Below are 19,647 nucleotides of genomic sequence, written 5' to 3'. Positions count from 1 at the left end.
TAATAAAAAAGAGTAAACTAACGCGCGGGTACACAGCAGGCCGAAACCCCAGACACCCAGAAAGAGGAGAGAGCTGAAAGAAAAAGTGAGAGTGTTAGAGGAACCAAGATGGTTATCAGCGCCGTGCCGCGCTTCTTACCACTGCGAACCTTTGTTCCCAACACAGCTGCTGTAGCAATAACGAACAGCGGGAAACACTAAAAACCTCTTTTATTGCCAGGAATCGGCAATTGAAAAGAACTCTGACCTTTGTTCGTTTGTTTGTCTTGTAGTTTGTTTTCGAGGAAATTGCAGCGCTACAACGTAATGGTGGGGTTATTTTTAAATGGGAAAAGTTACGTTATTCATTTCGCTTGCTATCTTTGATGTTGATTTTTTGTGTTTGCCAAAATGTACAAGTTTGTGTTGAAATGCATGCGCTGGTGTCTTCTCATGTAAAATGACAACAGGCTAAGCTAAACAAAAGGAAGTCGCATCCTGTTACACGTGCAAGATAGAAATCATAATAAACTTTCGTCAAATGCATTTGTCTATTTAAAAAAAAAAAATTCAAACATATTTACACACACGCACGCACGCACGCACACACAGAGAGAGAGAGAGAGAGAGAGAGAGAGAGAGAGAGAGAGAGAGAGAGAGAGAGAGAGACGCATACACAAAAAACACACGCGCACGCTCTCTCTCTCTCTCTCTCTCTCTCTCTCTCTCTCTCTCTCTCTCTCTCTGTCACACACACACACACACACACACACACACACACACATGCGCGCCACATATACCATATACACATACAGTGTAGTGCAGTGCAGTACGTTGCAAGGAAGAGCAGGGCTGGGCAGGGCAAGGAAGCGCAGAGCAGGGCAGGGCAGGGCAGGGCAGGGCAGGGAGAACATAATAGAATATTATGGATTTGATTTAATTTCATTTTATGTACGGGAAATTTTGAAACTTATTGTAAATAATTACCTCTGATTGATGAATTTTATCTTTCCAACCAGCGTTTGCTTCGGTTACCTATATGACAGCAGATGTATACTGCGTTCTTACGAAACTTTATTCCAAATGTCTACCCGTTTCAAACATCCTTCCCTTCTGTCCTGGACACAGTCACTATCAAAGTCAATGGTTTGTGTTCAGAATGCACGTGCTTGAACCTTAGTTGCACATTAATAGAGTACCTTGACCCCTGATCTAAACTGTAACGCATCCGGAGTAACTGTTTTTGACGAAAGGTCATTCGGATATGAACTCGTGTTGACCGATGTCAGATCTACTGACGGACTTCAAGGAATAGCGTTCAGATCTGATTGCAATTAGTTTGAAAGATAATATTGCAAAGCGAACGTGGGTCTGTAGGTCCATGCGTCCACTTTCCATAGTTGAATTTCATAGGTTTAAAGGCATGGTTTTACAGTAGGAAACAGACTTAGTGCCGAGTCATAGGGATTACATAAATGACATGCATTGTAAGTTTCTATTTAGCTAGCGCTCGCTGCCATAATATGTTTTGCAAACATTTTACTTATCTAGCGTTAACTAAAACTAAACTAAGTTATATTTTCATATTTATGGCTTCGCGGCCATAATGCAGTTACATACCAATATCAAGTGGGATACGATCGTTATGTAGCTGGTTGAATAAATTATATTTCGAGACAAATTAATGAGTATATTTTCAGGTAATATTTTGTTGAAAGATTTTTTTAATATAAGGATATCCTTTTTGTCTTGTGTAATTTAGTAATTAATTCTAGGCCCAGTGCTATAAATATACAATTTTTTGCCTTTTCACTTTTCACACGCTTTTGCTTTAAACAGTCTTCCAAACAGAACAACAAGGAGATCATTATAAGAAAATTGCTCTGAACTATTCAATAGATAAATAGCCATACGATCCTATCTTTAACATTTTAACTTTATTAACTTTAACTTATTACTGTACTTGACACTCCGAGTTTATAAGATGGGGTTACTTGAGTTCTTGTTTCCTAAAATCTGTGTTAGAGGTTTCGGTAATGCAGTAAAAAGTATGCAATGAGAGAAAATAAAAACGTAGTTTCATTTCGGCAGCCAGAAATAGGTTAGAATAAATTACAAGAGAGCGGCCTGCTCGTGGCAATTCTTGACGAGTGATGAACAGACATCGTGTGATTTAAACCCGGCTCCGGCTTTGAAGAACGTTCGTAATGGGTCTCTCCTGACACTTCTCGTTTTTCTGGGCAAATAAATGTTTTTAGCATGTAAAAGAATCTCGCGATCGCAAATTAGCAATTTCTCTTAAAGTCATTTCGTGCAAGTCCAGTTATGCGCCAACTTCTTTTCAGACTTTGTAACAAATTACTGTATGTCGGAATTACCAAATGTTTGGCATCCAACAGCCGATGATTAATAAATCAAGGTGCTCTAGTGGTGTCATTAGCAAAAACTAACTTTGTAACAAATTATTTGTTTGGAGCTTTATTCTATTACAACTAACGTTTTGGAAATTTTCTCAAAATATAATTGATTAGTGTTTCTGAATTCTTACAATTTTGGTCCAAGTCCAATTAACCATCAGAATGCAGACTTTGTAACAAATTATTTGTTTAGAACGATGTAGGTTCTACTATAACAGTTGATATTTTGGAAATTTGCTCAAAATGTAGTTGATAGTGTGGGGGGGGGGGGGGGGGGGGGGGGGGGGGGTTGGTGGGGGGGGGGGGGGGGGGGGGGGAGGGTCGAAATCTTTATGCGCCATGTTACAGACTATAGCAATTTATTTGTTCAGAACGATGTCGTTCTACTGCAATAAGTGATATTTTGGACTTTTGCTCAAAAATAGTTGACAGTATTTCCGAATCTTTAACAGTTTTTGAAGTCTAGTGATAGCCTTCGCCCTATTTTTAACAAATTACTAAGTTTTGCCAAAATTAATTCCACAATAACTGATACGTTGACCGTTTGCTGAAATTGTAGTTTTCTTCTGAAAGTCATTTCTGTCCAAGCCCATTCACAGTTATACATCTTACAAAGTCTAACAACGTATTGGTTTATAACTGACGTCTACAGCAATTGTTATTTTTAATTGTGTTGAAACTGTAGTCTGCGTTATGCCGGAAAGTTATTTTCTTCTAAGCTGTTATAGTTTATTAATTTACAGTTTGTGTCTACTACAACTGAAATTTTGGAATTTTGCTGAAATAGTAATCCATAATATTTTTGAAACAGTTGAAAATATTTTGTTCCATGTCTAGCCATACGTTATCATTAGTTTTTACATTAAGTTAGGTTTGTTATCATTAGTTTTCACAATAAGTTAGGTTGAACAGCAGTTGTTATTTTTATAATTTTTCTGAGGATGTCGTTGAAAATATTTCTGAAGGTTATAAAAAGTTTTGTCCACGCCCGGTCATGGGCCTCCGTCATCTTGCAAACTCTGTAACAGAACATTATTAATTTATAACCGTTTAGGTCTACAACAATTAATATGTTGTAGTATTATGGGAAATATACTCAACAATATTTCAAAAGTTATTTTATCAAGTCATACACCATCTTGGCTTTTATTACAACTGAAAGCCTGTTTTCTTTAACGACACCACTAGAGCACATTGATTTATTAATAATCGGTTATTGGATGTCAAACATTTGGTAATTTTGACATATAGTCTTAGAGATGAAACCCGCTACATTTTTCCATTAGTAGCAAGGGATATTTTATATGCACCATCCCACAGACAGGACAGCACATACCACGGCCTCTTATATACCAGCCGTGGTGCATTGGATGGAACGACAGATAGCCCAATAGGCCCACAGACGGGGATCGATCCTAGACCGACCGCCCACCAAGCGAGTGCTTTACCACTGGGCTACGTTCCGCCCTTAATATGTTAAAATATTATGGAAAATATACTCAACAATATTTTTATATTTTGTCAAAACCAAGTCATACGCCGTCTTGGCTTTTATCACAACTGAGCTTCTACAACATTTAATAGTTTGGAGTTTTGTTGAAAAATATGATCCAAACAAAAAAAAAACCAAAAAAAAACCCTGTTTTATGTTCTCTGAAATTTCCCATCTGTATTGTGTGACAACTGGAAACACGCGGACTGTAAATTGAACGAGTGTTGACGTACCTTCTCGTAGTAATTGAAATGCATTCCAACATCGGCTTGTTCACACGGAAAAGCAATCAACGGGCAGCGCGAGTGACGGGGTAGTTAGTCGTGCTGCTGTATCCAATACAGGGCCGTCAATATATTGTCAGAATCGTCATATATTATACAGTTGTCAGAATCCAGTGAAAAACAAAACAGAAAAAGGTGCATGTGTTTTAGTGGGTTTTTTAAATTGTGTCATGGTTAGGTTAGTCACATCGACTAAAGTTATACGTTCAACACATTTGTTTTTAGGAACATGTTCAGAGTGTGTTATGTATCTATGCATGGCACTGTGAGTATGCACACACATAATATGCACAGAAAGAAAGAGAGAGATAGAGACAGGGAGATGGGGGGAGTGGGGGGGGGGGGGGGGGGAGAGAGAGAGAGAGAGAGAGAGAGAGAGAGAGAGAGAGATGTGTGCACGCGCGCGCGAGTGTATGTAGTTGATAGGCCGTGTTCATAATTATATCTTACAGTGAGTTGTTTCGGTTTAAACACATTTCTTACATATCCTGGAGAACGTATTTTCGAACTACAAATATTTTACGATGCAATCAAACTGTTACATATAACTTGCACGTCACAGAGTAATCAGGTTCGGTAGTGTTCATTTCATTAGATGATGTGGCTTTGGCGTCTAGGTTATCAACGTGAAGCAGCCAATCAGCTACCTTTAACATGTGTGATATCGCTGTGTGATATCAATAATCAAACAAATTGTTCTCTCCAAACGGTGTGTTATGAAGGAATGTTATAAAAACCACCCAAGCACGAACAATACTATGGGCAACATATATCAGCTATTGGGTGTCAAACAAAGGCAAATATATGAAAGGATAGATGAATGACTGACATCGATATTTAAAAGGTTCTACATTTACAAGGAGGCAGTGTAGAGAGGTTAAGGGTGTGATCAAAACGATTCCATCACATTTCCACTACCAAACTGTCCTGATCTCAATGCACCAAAAGATCACGCACTGTCAGTGTAAACTGGTAGTGCTCACACACTGGATCGTTCTTTAAAATAAAAGAATGCGTTACATATCATGGGTCTCAATACATGTAAAACACACACAAATTAACATAATTAAAGTTTATTGATGAAACATTTTACACTAACTTCAAGTTCTAGTTATTTTTAAATTAAAGGGGTTTTTTTTAGTTTTTGTTTAATGAAACCACTAGACCACACCGCTTTATTAATTATCGGCTATTGGATTTCCAACGTTTGGTAATTCTGACAGTCTTAGAGAGGAAACCCGCTACATTTTTTCATTAGTAGCAAGGAATTTTATATATGCACAAGTAGGACAGCACACACCACGACCTTTTAAGTACCAGTCGTGGTGCACTGGCTATAAAAGAAAATAGCCCAATGGGCCCGCCGACGGTGATCGATCAAGCGCTTTACCACTGGGCTACTTCCCGCTCCAGTCTTTTTAAAAATGTAATATGATCTTCTAAGAGGTCCCTCCTTTCTCTATCGTATGTATTTTATGGCCCCCCCCCCCCCCCCCCCCCCCCCCCCCCCCCCCCCCCCCAGTTTGTAAATACACATGTATTATCAAAACTATAAAAAAAACTGAGAATTCTGCATCATTTAACTGTGAGCAGCTCCAGTGCATCAATATGGCCATCGTTTCACTTGCAAACGATTCCAGCGATACTAAAGTTCATATGTAGCAGATGCACTTGACTTTTGAAAACGGGCAAAAGGTGAACAGCGGTAACATTATTATTTGTTGTCTTACATTTATAGTGGGCAGGTAACACCAGTGTTGACTTAAGTGTTTTAGATCTTCATGTACAACAAACGCCTGTTACAGCCCATGACAAAAACCTTTACAAGCTAACTATAATTAATACTGTTGGGAAAAATAAGGGAAAATATGAAACTGTAGACCAAATTTATTTTACTACTACCGTGAGATTGATTGTCAGGAGTGTCGAATCGACTGCCAGTAAGTTAAAGTGTGTTTTGTTTAACGACACCACTAGAACACATTGATTACTTAATCATTATCTATTGGGTGTCAAATATTTCATAATTCGGACTCGCAGTCATCAGAGGAAACCCGCTACATTTTTTCATTAGTAGCAAGGGATCTTTTATATGCACTTTTCCAGACAGAGATCGAACCATCTCGGTGGTTCCATTCAGCTGATTGTTTTTTCCTCGTTCCAATTAGTGCACCAGAACTGGTCACGGCTGTGGTATGTGCTGTCCTGTCTGTGGAAAGGTGCATATAAAAGATCCCTTGCTGCATTAGGAAACATGTAGCGGGTTTCCTCTGATGACTACGTGTCAGAATTACCAAATGTTTCACACCCAATAGCCGATGATTCAGTAATCAATGTGCTCCAGTGGTATCGTTAAATAAAACAAACTTCTTCTGATTTCAAAATGGTTTGTTTTGCTATTACATGTTGATAGCTATTTCGATATGGGCCGTAACCACGTCACTATCTGTAGGCGTTTTTAGAATTAGTGATGGCCGAGGTGCATATTTCTTCCAAATACTTCTTATAAATGTTAATAATACTGTCTAAAATTGGTAATTGGAGCTAATATGTTATAGCTTCCACTTTCAAATCTGATACAAACAGTGTCAAATAGTTAACTGGCGGCCATTTTGAATTGCGACGTCACCTGACGAATAGGGGGCACTACCAGGTTTGTCCTCTATCAAGTTTTACTGCACACATGATGGCCTAACTACATGCAAAGTGGCATCTTAGTATCACATTTTGCACTATTATACCATAACTCTACTACAGTAATTGAACTAGTTTTAACCAGGTTTGTCAAAAAAACAAAAAAACAATTAGGGGTTTAACTGGTATGCTTCTGGTCGAAAAGTCACTCTCATTTCTTTACAATCTAAAACAAAATTATAACGATAAAACGTATAAAGGTGGGCGATTTTTTTAATCAATGCATGAATCCAAAACCTCGTGTGTGTGTGTGTGTGTGGGGGGGGGGGGGGGGTGTAACCTAGTAGTAAAGCGCACGCCTGATGCGCTGTTGGTCTGGGATCGGTGGGCCATCGGACTATTTTTCGTTCCAAACAGTGCACCACAACTGGTATACAAAATGCCGTGGTATGTGCTATCCTACTACTAAGATCTCATTACTAATGGGAAAATGTTGCGGGTTTCCTCGAAGAATGTTGATAAGGTGTAATCAATGGGCCTGGGTTAGTCAAAAATACATGAATACACATTTATCTTGGACATTTTGTTTTATTGTTCGAATGTTCCATAAGGGGCTGGGTATGTTCTTCAGACGCGGATCATTAGAGTGCTGCTAGTGGCAGAGGCGGGTCCAAAGGAAGGGACCAGGGGGACGCGCCCCCCCCCCCCAAAAAAAAAAATTAAAATAAAAATTGTTTCAAATGCTCTTTTTGTTTGTATAAAACATGTTTTGCACGTAAGCATTTTTAGCTGCATGAAGTTAAGTAGTGCGTGTATGCGTAAGCTTGCAGATGTGTCTGTATTACCGAGTCTCTATGGGGTTCTAACGCGAGTAATGAGCGCATTAAAGTTGCATACTGATAGCCTAATAGTTTTTACTTTGAAATTGTATAGATTTTCAAAATTACTAATGAACAATAGGCTCTGTCATTTTTATGCATATCTGCCCTACAGCGGTCTCTAGAATAGTACTATAATTTACAAATGCCCCTTTGTATTTTTTTTTTTTTTTTTTTTTTTTTTTTTAAATGTATAACTGCTCTACCTAGACAGAGCCGTCCCTAGAATAGTTCCAGTTAAAGTTATAATTTACAAATACCCCTTTGTATCGGTTTTTTTAAATGTATAACTGCTCTACCTAGACAGAGCCGTCCCACTTTAAAAAAATGCTCCGACGGGCCGTAAAGCTAATATATTACTGTTTATTAATGCAGCTGGCGCTACGAAAAAGCACAGCTAGTCATTTAATGTACACTTCCGTTCGTACACTGTGATATATACACAAACACATTCATAATAACTGAAACTATTAAAACTTTTAATATTATACCCCCCCCCCCCCCCCCCCCCCCATGTCCCAATCAGTGCCCCACAACTGGTACACCAAAGGCTGTGGTGTGTACATGTCCCAACAAAAAGTGCACATAAAAGACCCCTTCCTGCTATATCGGTAGTTGTCTGTGTAGCGTCAGCCGGTTTCCTCTCTTTATATCTGGGGCGGGATGTAGCCCAGTGGTACAGCGCTCACTCGATGCGCGGTCGGTGTGGGATCGAACCCCGTCAGTGGGCCTATTCGGCTATTTCTCGTTCCAGCAAGTGCACCACGACTGGTATATCAAAGGCCGTGGTATGCACTACCTTGTTTGTGGGTTGGTGCATATAAAAGATCCCTTGCTGCTAATCGAAAAGAGTAGCACATGAAGTGGCGACAGCAGGTTTTCTCTAACAATATCTGTGTGGTCCTTAACCATGTCTGACGCCATATAACCGTAAATAAAATGTGTCGAGTGCGTCGTAAAATATACCGTTTCTTTCTTTCTTTTCTCTCTCTACTAATCAAGTGTTAAATAACTGTTTAATATGCAATCAAATGTAGTTATACAGAAATTCCTTTCGTTTTGAAATACCGTAAGTGCCTTTTTTTTTAACATTCCAGCATCTTGGACACATCGACAGGGAAACCTCGGAGAATGTGCCCCAAGACAGTCGTGCCTGATCCTTTAGTGGATGCAAGCACCAGTCAAATGGTTGATTGACTAATAACATACGAGCCCCTCTCTAAAACAACATGCAGCCGCCCCTGGCTTTTAATAAAATAAATTAAAGGCCTTCAAAGGCACAGGTGGCAATGTCCAGCTAAAAATGTTTTGCAGTTTTGCAATACACCGGAATGCCACACCAGTACCGACCAGCCAATAGTCACTAAACCAAGAGGACGGTCTTTGAGAAACTGCGTGGTAGTTACAAGTGGAGACTCAGTCTTTTTATGTTATTTGTAAGATCACTATCTATTACATGTACTTCGTACAATCATGTTTAATGCAGAAGTATGGTCAGGCACTTGACAAAACGATGTTCTGTACCTAAGATAGGGGATGAGGGATGTTGGGGGGAGGTTGAAGAGTAAAATACGAGGGGGTTGTGTCCTTTGTCATGCAGACTATCATAAACAAAATATTGCTTACTGTTTTTATTTTACTTCTGCAACTTTGGCATTTATTTCAAAATGGCATTATTAAGGAGTTGATATTTTACCATTATTAAAATTGTTCTTTGAGACATGTGACTCTTTAAGTATCACATTATAAAAAAAATTCTTTATACTGTTAAAAGTTTGTTTTGTATAATTTTATAGGCACCATTCCAGACAGGATAGCACATACCAAGGCCTTTGATATTCCAATCTTTATACAGACAAAAAAGAAAATCATACATTTTCAGCCCCCATCCCAACCCTGGTTCGCATGTGTCTGAAAATGCAAATTTGAGGTAAATGCAAAAGTTGATGATGTAATGGCCATAAGACAAAAATAACAATATCTTCTCAAAGAAATATGTTTTATAAGAATACAAATGTTGTTGAGTTACACTCACAACTTCACTAACTTTACACACCACTTCTTAATATATAAAAGCTAAGTAACCGATCTTTCTAACGCTAGACAAACTTGGTGGCTAATGACAGAATTTTTATAAAATCTCCTTTCTTCTCCCTCAACAAGGACGGAACGGGAACGGTGATCCTCGTCCCTGTGGGCATCCCATTGTCCTCAATCAGCACGATGTTGTTACTGTCAAAGCGCGGAACATTGGCCGCCTGTTTCTGCTTCACTCCGACGATGTAGGCTCGTTTCTTTTGACCCTTTATCGCTACCAGCACCTTGTCTCCGATCGTCCCAACACCTTTCTTGTTATACACGTGGAGGACGCGCGCCGGTTTCCCAGCAGCCACTGCGGCACGTCCCAAGCCGCTGTTGTCAACAACGCGCATTCGCGCAAGTTTTCGAATCTCGTGTAAACATGATGTGGTGCTGAAAAATTATAGTTAGAAGCCATTTTTAAAAGATCTACAATGCAGGGCTTCTAGATTATGGTAGCCCCACTCCCATGGCTAGTGATATTCAATGTTGGGCTAGTAAATAACTACTAGTACTATTACCATGCCCGATGGCTAGGGAAATTTATTTTGTCAAATGTTCCAGTTAAGTCTATTTTGTAAATATGAATATCCTGCCCCATCCCCCCCCCCCCCCCCCCCCCCCCAATGTTAGTGTTATTAAGCTCCATCTCCTTCTTTAGGTAACATATCTTATTATTACGGTTATTTAATAAAATTGTATTAACTTAAAGTAAAGTAGGGCTAGTGAAGTTTTAATCGTGGCTAGTAAATTGTTTAAATCACTGATCCCATGGCTAGTGGATTTTATAAAAATTGTAGAAGCCCTGTATAATGGAATGTTTCCTGACATCTCCTGAAACTCCTGAAACTACAGCCTCATGTATTTGCAGTCTAATCAGGCATGGAGGAGGAATCAAGGGCAGGGTGCTAGGGGTGTGCACTATTCTCTTCAAATTCAAAAACAGTGTTCAGTGCATGAATTCAATACATATTTATTGCCTTTTAGTGGAAAACATGTAATATCTCTACAATGCAATGGATTTTGTCACATATGTGACCATGTTTTTTATTTGGCAACTAAAACATTTCATACCAACTACATGTATATACATCTGGCTCCTAGATGGAAAGGTTAACGTACAGGGCTGAAGACAATACATGTTGTGTGGTTTTGAATATTGTAGATGCCTTTTTAAAACGTTGTACTTCTCCCTAGAAAAATCTTACATCCACCCCTACTAGCACATGGTTACTATGACACTTGTTCAAGAGTACAAGACAAAATTCACTGCCACCACAAAGGTTACCTCTACCAATCAGCAGCAAGAGACCTTTTAATTTATACACGTTTCCACATACAAGAAATTGTTTTGTTTAATGACAACACTAGAGCATATTGATTTATTACTTGTCGGCTATGTCAAACATTTGGTAATTTTCAGTCTTAAGACAGAAAAACCACAACATTTTCCATTAGTAGCAACGGATCTTTTATATGCACCATCCCACAGACAGGATAGCACATACCATCGCATGGGTTCAATCATATGACTCACTGCACCTGATAACTTTTTCTACTAGCACCATCCTGCCATTAATACAAGTATAACTTATTTAACAGCACAACTAGAAGCAACAAGTTGACATTCACCAATGGATATTAAAAATATATATTATATATCAGTATTTAGAAATTAAAGGGACATTCCTGAGTTAGCTGCAATTTTTAAGATGTTATCGACTAATAGAGACTTTTTTTAACGATTGTATTTACATATCAAATGTATTTTTTTCACAAATATTAGTGGCTGTATATTAAACGCGTTTCTGATCGTTCCAATATTTGTACTAGGTTAAATTTCATTTTATTTCCTAAAATATTTTTTTTTGTCTGTACAAAATTGTTTGAAGACAAAATCCAGTTAGGGCTTCTTACAAATATTAAGATGACCAGAAATATATTGAATATACAGACACTAATATTCTAAACAAGAAAATATATTTAAGTTTAATCGTAGAAATATTTTATTAGTCGGAAACATCTTACAATGTAGCAAACTCAGGAATGTCCCTTGAAAGTATCTCAAGTTTTGTAATTATACATATGTAAAACATTCAGGGCTAACTAAGGTGTTGATCAGTGATGTTCTTTCAACTAGTTTCCATCACTACTATATATATATCATGTATTGAATACACACCTAAACGGACACTGGGGTGATTGCCGACACACCTGGGTAGCAAGAAGTCTTCCTACAGACTGAACAAACTGTGTCATCTCTGCATAGGATCCGTCTGCAACATCTACATGAAGATCTGTAAAACATTTATTTTTAATTTATTGATCCAGATAATCTCACATAATAATACATGGATGGGTTTTAAAATCCTTGTGAAGACTAAGACAGGTCTTAACATTAGCAGTGTTAGAGGCTACATCAAGGATGCATAAGTGCATCATGCACAATGATTAATTTGCAGGTATTTATAACAAATAAATGTAGCATAAACATAATGAAACTTGAGACTTGCAACTGTAATAAATGTTAAAAGTTTGTTAAATTATTTAAAGACACCACTAGAGCACACCGATTTATTAATCGGCAATTGGATGTCAAATATTTAGTAATTTTGACATAGTCTTAGATAGAAAACCTGTTATGTTAAATATTTTATGCCATTAGACATTGTTATTATGCTTTAGATATATATGATTATGAATATTGTCTGATGTTCATCTTGTTTAGGAGAGCACTTATATAGGCTCTGCCTGTTGTGCAATCCTTTTGATTCTTTTTTTGATCAATAAAATATCTCAAAATAAAATAGAAACCTTTCACCTTATTTCATTGTCATGTCATGTCATAGGGTTTTACATGCACATTCAGAGCAAGCTGTTGTAGCGCACGCCTGTCATGGGCGCAAGAGCCGGCCTTGGCCGGCTCTTCCGTCCATGACAGGAAAGGTGGGGGGAGGGGAAGGAGGGACTGCCTGCACTGGCAGGTGCAAGGGAGCACCAGCAGCCCGATTGAATCGGTAGCAGGCGGGTGGGGGTGGGGGTGGTGGTGGTGCTATGGAATTTGAATGGAGCCGTTAATGCCAAAGAGAAAGTGGTGCGCAATTTTGTTGAGGAAATTTTGGGTTAATTTTGAATGGTCGGTCAAAAGGTAAATGGCCGAGCTAATATAGATTTTGATATTAGTGAATCGAGAGTAGCTCGTTTATTATTTCATTAGTAGAAAGGGATCTTTTATATGCACCATCACACAGACAGGATAGTACTGTTCAACATACCATGGCAGTTTCTGTCAGAAAGAAATTTTGGTATAATTTTCACCCGCACCCCCCTAACAATATTCGTTAGAATTAGTGTAAGTTTTGGGTTAGGGTTGGAAAATGGGTTAATTTTAGGGTTAGGGTAAAGAAAATCATACAGTATTGTAATAATAAGTTATTAATTTTGTCAAAAGGTTGAGTTCTTAAAAAAATAAAATCGGTAAAAAAAAATCGGTATGGCGCAATATTCGTTTTACCCTTTGGCAGATCCCTGCACGGCATTTGATATACCAATCGTGGTGCACTGGATAGAATTAGAAATGCATCAATGATAATGCACCTTTAACTGTGTCATTGTAAAAAAAAGAAGTTTTCCCGTCTTTTCCAAAACGTAATACTATTTCAGCTAATTGTATGCACACAACTACTGCTAGCATATAATGAAAATTATTACCGTGGTTAATATTAAATTGAAAACGTGTTGTGCTGATACTTCTCTTGCCACTACAAAGTCAGTAGAATCACATTGTACATTTTGCGTTAGAGTTATCTCCCATATTGTAATTTAACTGACTGGTTGCACTATACAAATAAATGTGCATAACTGACAGCGGCATTACCGGCGCGTGTGCAGGGATTTTAGCCGGGAGAAGGGGACTAGACTGTAACGAGCGAAGTTTATAGTTTACGCCCTGCACATGTACCTGTAAACATTTTAATTTAAAAACTGGTTTCGTATAAATATGTGAACCTATATGCGAATGCTGGTCAACTCGCCCCAGTGTTTGCACCCCAAACGTTTCTGTTTGTAAATAATTATGACAAAATAAAAAATGGACGTCTACAACTTTGGTGTCATTTTATTTATTAATATTACAGGGAAACTCCACTATTACGACCACTTATTAAATTGTTTTTGTATTGGGGAGATCCTAATATCAGATAAATAATAATCTATTACAATGAACTGTCAGGCCTATTTTAATGACGTTTGTGAGTTTGTCCCTTATTTCCTTAAAGGAATCATCAGGCAAGGCTTTTGGACTTAGACTGGTGTGTATATTCAACAATATTTAGTGCACATTATTGCTTAAAATACTGGTATGTTAACTAATAAAATGGTAATGATATGTGTTGACTAAACAGTGTGGAGTGAGTTGACCAGCTCCCTTTATGAACTATAAATGACATTTATTGTTCATCATCAATAAATGTGAGAATTTTTTTTTTTTTATATAAATCTAATTAAAATTAGCTCCACTGGTTAATTACTATTACCTGTGGATCTAACAGCACCCCGTAGGAGCTCATGTCCAGTTGACCTTTCATTCAACCAATCAAAACCTCACTTGCAATTAAAATCATGCCAGTGTATTAAATTTTTTTTGAAAACATTCGGGATTATGCCGAGGGTATACGAAATGATTCGGGTGCCGGAAACTAATTTCAATATAAAATTTTATATAAAATTCGTTTCAAGACGAAAAAAAACCGTGATGGTATAGCCATAAAATCTGTTTATACTAGTATACAATCCAAAGTTTAATATTGCACTTTTCCCCCTGTTTTTAATGTTGAAATAGACCAACAAGTTCGCCTATTGCATAAATAGTCTCGCCCGATATTTTTAGAATTTGTATGCTCCCGAATAACGCTATAAAAGGCGAAGTGTAATTGGTCGATATTTAAATTGTTATTTATAGATGAAATGTCACATAGACATGGGAGTCCACGCAATGCTGTTAGATCTACTGGAAGACCAGTAAAGCTAATTTTAATCAGACTGCTACTTTATTTGCACATGTGTTGGAAGCGAAGTACAACACTGCACCACTTCACCTCCGACCCTTTTAAGATAATATTAGGCCTACACTGGGCCCCTTGGTGGAAGGCAAATTAATATATTATTATTTCGTCCCTTAAAATGATCCATTTATAATCAGAAATGGGCATCAAGTAACTTTAACATGTGGAGGTGGGATTTAGCTCAGTCTTCACCTGAGTGTTCACCTGATGTGCTTGCTTTGCAGGATCGAATCACTTCAACTGATTGGGTTTTAATCTCATTTCAACAGTACACCACAACTGGTCAACGGTCGTGGTATGTACTTTCCTGTCTGCGTAAAAAATGCATATTATAAAAGATCCCTTTCTGTTAATGGGAACATATAGCAGTTTTCCTCTGACGAGTCAGAATTACCAAATGTTTGACATCCAGTAGCCAATGATTAATTAATCAGTGCTTTAGTGGCGTTGTTAAACAAAACAAACTTGATGCTTATTTACCTGGCATTGCACCTTAAGACTTTTATCTACTTATAAACCAAGTTATAAGGAAGATAATCAAGTTCCTGTATTACCTGTTATTGAAGACGTTTGGGCTCCTAAAATTAAAATCAAACTACACAGTGTATGAACGGAACTGTATAGTTTTTGACAATTTCCGGAAGCTGTGACTATGTTAAGCGACGATCACATACTTTCGGTTTAGTTGGACGTTTTAGTGCCAGTAACTTTGACCATATTTATCTTCTTATTAGGTGTAAACATAAAATATAAATTATTGTTCTTGCAAAAATATCCATCCCAAATTAGCACAACCATATTTTATACATATAAATAAAAAAGAACAGACGTATTCAAACATTTAATTCATCACTACCAGGTATAAATACTTTTAAAAATACATTTTGACTCCTTTTGAAAGCAGATTTTGTACGCAGTTTCGAAATATTTTTGTTGTATTGAAGATGTATGGATGACATTAATCAAACTGAAGTTGAGAAACATGTTTTAAAATAATATACTTGCAAAAGACAAGACTTTTACCAGTTTTTCTTCAAATCTGACTTGTATAGTCACTTGCTGGTATTCATAAAAACAACTGTATAGTTAATTGTGATCTGTTTGCTTACTTTTGTTCTGTATAAACGTTGTTAAGCCTTAGTTTTTGGTCATCTAAACGAAGTTGAAAGGTGATATATAGGTATCGCTGTCTATGTTAAAGGAACTAATCTGAGTTTATAGCCATTTTAATGTTTCCGGCAAATATAACCTATTCAAAATTATTAAAATTATAATTTATTTACATTTTCTTCATTTGAATATGGATATCTGTTACATTTTTGGTCATAGGATGAATGGAGAAAAATGTGAATGGCCATTTGATACCATTCGTATATCTTACGAGCTGTTTAACGATATGAATATTATTTCAAAGACACCAGTATTCTATTTTATAGACATCTTTGAAAAAGGTCTTTCTCTGAGAAATGTGACACAAGGAATTGCCTGTATGCAAACTGGCAACGCTTCCGTGTGACCAGTTTCATTTAGCATCGCCCTCGTTCTGGTGTGTCAAAATTAGCATCATGTCGTGAATACCGTATCTTGTACACATGCCATTACGTCATCGCACTGTCAATGTCTTACGGACTAACTGAAGTTGCATCAGGTACACAGGTCTCTGACCAGACAAGCCGGGATAGTCTACGAGTCAACATTTTGTCTCGCAAGCAATTAGACCACGTCTTCTCCCAGCATTCGGACAGCACGTCAACACTGGCGTAGACGTCACACACGCCAAACCCTCGCTTAATAGCAGAAGACGTCACACACGCTAAACACTTGATGAATAGAGGAGAGTACTATTCACAAACGAGTGTAGGTGTGTTCTGCACTTCAGCTACATCAGAATCCGTTTCTATCGTCCAGGTGCGAGATTTGTAGATGTCAAGGTCAAACAAGGTCAAATATGGCAGAATAATATTAATTATTGATGACATGCGATGGAATTTCTGTATTGTACATTGCCCATGGAAACCTGACGAAAAGTATAAATATAGAGACGATACTTTTTAGCCTTTAGTTCTTCCGTCACATTGCCAAATTGACCTTAGTGTTTATTTTGCACGACAATGCCAGACCCCATCATGCCAAGGTTGTAACATATACTAAAAGGCAAAAGTTATTGTGTCACACAAAACACAAAAATAACTGATACGTTTTTACTGCCAAACGTTATAATATGGAAAGAGAAATGTTCGAAGGTATGGAAACGAGCAATGAGTCCATGAAAAATGCGCACCTGCCATATGCAAATGAGCCACATCACTAGAGGGGGTCCAGAGCGAAGTTCACACAGTCAGTAGCGAGTGTGTCCACCTTGAGCATTGATACAAGCCTGGCACCGTCGTCTCATTGAGGCCACTAAACGCTGAATAAAGTTTCTGGGAATGACTGTTTCGCAGATGCGTGGTTAGGATCCATGTCTTGTCGAGGGGTTGTCACGGGTGGTCGGCCGCTACGGGGACGGTCCCTGGCCTGGTTGTTTTGTTGATATCGTTGCCATAAGTGCCATATGATGTTTCTGTGGACGTTGAATTGACGTGCGACGTCACGCTGCGAAGTCCCTATGACTCGCCATCTGTCATTTTCACTGAGGCGTGGCATGACGAAATTGCATCAAACAGTTCACTAATGGTGTTTTTCTGACTTCTGGATTTTTGAAGGCTGCACAGAGTGGCAATGATTTGAGACTAAATGTCTGGCCTTTTATGGTGAACACTGGACAGGATTTCTCCCGAATATTCCATGTTTCTTGCACAAAGCATGCAATCGCTGCAACAACTGCTTGGTTGCATTTCTTCGAGCTGTTTCACGCACATTTTCTTTGGTTTACATCCATAAATCCATTCACAAATTTATTACTCCAAACAATCCATGTCACAATTTTTGCCTTTTAGTATATTTCCTGTTACAAAATGGTATCCTGCGTATGAATTGGACGACATCATCACCAGATGTGTCACCTATTAAACATGTCTGGGACGAGTTGGGCACAGGATTGAGAGACAGATGTTCCAGAATTGGGACAATTCTACTAGGCAGAGAGGTAGGCTACACTATAGGAGTTCGCTATTGAAATAGTGGCGTTTTGTGGAACGTTGTTGGGTTTTTTTTTTACCCCAGGCTATTCACAATGGGTCTAACATTTTCCTCACCTATCTCCAGTGCTGATTTGCATGCAGAACTGATCAAACGTTAACCTATGAACTTTTTACTATGGTAATATTTAAAAGCACAAAGTGTCATTTGGCAGATTTCGAACCTACTGCACCGATTCGAATGGCATTTGGCAGTCCAGTGTCCTATCCACTCTGCCAGTGACTTCTAAAAACATGCAAGCACTTCAACCGGTAGTTAAGACAGTGTACTGTCAAATATTACTAGTGTAACAATTTTGTATGTATATACAGCACTTTTATAAAATACAACAAGACCAATGGCGCACTCGGGGACTAAGTCCACCAGCAGAAACGTCGACCCAGTAAATATGACTTTTAAAAAACAAACAAGGTTTCTGCTAGAGGATATTACGGGTAAAAGTACGTACCCTAATCTTGGAAATTAATGGATAGGGCCTACCGTTTTCTAATTTTTAAAAAGATAATAGTATGTAAAGTGCTGATTAAAAGTTATCAAAGAAAATGAAATGAAGTATCCATTTTGGAAAGAGTTCAAATTTAGTATCTGTTTTGTTTTTATTACGTATCCTCAAATTATTTTCTGGCACAAAGCCAAAGTATCAATTGGCAGGTTTCGAACCTACTGCACAGACATTACTTTTATGCTTTATAATGCTACGATCGACAGTATCAGTAAAAGTGTGATATTGAATATCAAAATAAACTAGCAGGCAAAAGAAACGTATCACTTTTAAAATAAGTTTATCTGAATGAAAGATACTGCAATAAGTTTGAAAGTAATGAGAAAACATTCGCCAAAACACACCGTGTTTCCGAAAAGTTACCGTTTCCAGATTTAATGAATTTCGTGCAGTCATGAAAAATGTGAAAAACAGCATAATTTGAATTTGTTAAAAATGCTCGTGCATGATTGTTGCATAAATACCGGTGTGGGACAAAGCAAGGAAGCAGTATCAAAAAGAACATCAGAGAGATGCCAAGACGTATCCAAGCAGAACGCATCAGAGCTATCGGTATGGCCGATATGGGGGCCTCTCAACGGCAGATAGCAAGAACCTTCAACTGCAGTCAAGCCGCCATCAGCAGCTTGTTGAGCCGTTATCAGCAGACAGGCCAGGCACAAGACCGTGCAAGATCGGGAAGACCAAGGGTCACAACGCCAACTGAAGACCGCTGCATCCGGACAATCCACCTGCGGCACCGATTCGTGACGGCGATGTCAACGGCGGCGACGGCACTGGGACACCCCATCAGCAGACGAACAGTCTTACGACGACTCCGCAGGTATAGTATCAGAGCTTTCCGCCCCTTCCGTGGAATGGCCTTGACCCGTCTACACCGTCAACGCAGATTACAATGCGCACGAACTGTACGTCGGTGGCAGCGGCGTGATTGGGAAAGGGTGCTGTTCACGGATAAAAATCGCTTCAACATGTTCCGAAATGATGGCCGAGTTCGTGTTTATCGACGTAGGGGAGAGCGACTGGCGCCGAACTGCATCCAAGATGTGCACCCTTTTGGTGGAGGCGGCGTCATGGTATGGGGCGGTATTTGCGGTCAACGGACAAGGCTTCTCATCATCCGTGGAAATCTGACTGATCAAAGATACAGGGATGAAGTGTTGCGACCTGTTGTAGTG

At 38.5% G+C, this 19,647-nt stretch overlaps 1 protein-coding gene across 1 annotated transcript; it reads right to left on the bottom strand.

The window, feature by feature from the left end:
* Positions 1–9,669: 9,669 nt before the first annotated feature.
* Positions 9,670–13,570, bottom strand: LOC121371966 (39S ribosomal protein L14, mitochondrial-like). The gene is made up of 3 exons (XM_041498195.1): positions 13,475–13,570; positions 11,946–12,060; positions 9,670–10,156 (listed from the first exon to the last, which is right to left on the bottom strand). Exons 2-3 carry the CDS (start codon positions 12,020–12,022, stop codon positions 9,784–9,786), a joined length of 450 nt encoding a protein of 149 aa, XP_041354129.1. The 5' UTR covers positions 12,023–12,060; positions 13,475–13,570; the 3' UTR covers positions 9,670–9,783.
* Between the last annotated feature and the right edge of the window lie 6,077 nt (positions 13,571–19,647).

The sequence above is a fragment of the Gigantopelta aegis genome, chromosome 4 (genome assembly GCF_016097555.1).
Source record: "Gigantopelta aegis isolate Gae_Host chromosome 4, Gae_host_genome, whole genome shotgun sequence".
NCBI classification, from domain to species: domain Eukaryota; kingdom Metazoa; phylum Mollusca; class Gastropoda; order Neomphalida; family Peltospiridae; genus Gigantopelta; species Gigantopelta aegis.
Note: the sequence above shows the minus strand (reverse complement) of the source record. Positions and strands in the feature narration are given on the sequence as shown.

Bases quoted from the DNA above. Each gene is read 5' to 3' on its own strand.
- LOC121371966 (XM_041498195.1), bottom strand. From the start codon at position 12,022: ATGACACAGTTTGTTCAGTCTGTAGGAAGACTTCTTGCTACCCAGGTG. The intron at 10,157-11,945 runs GTGTGTATTCAA...ATAATTTTTCAG, and splicing joins TCACCCCAGTGTCCGTTTAG to CACCACATCATGTTTACACG.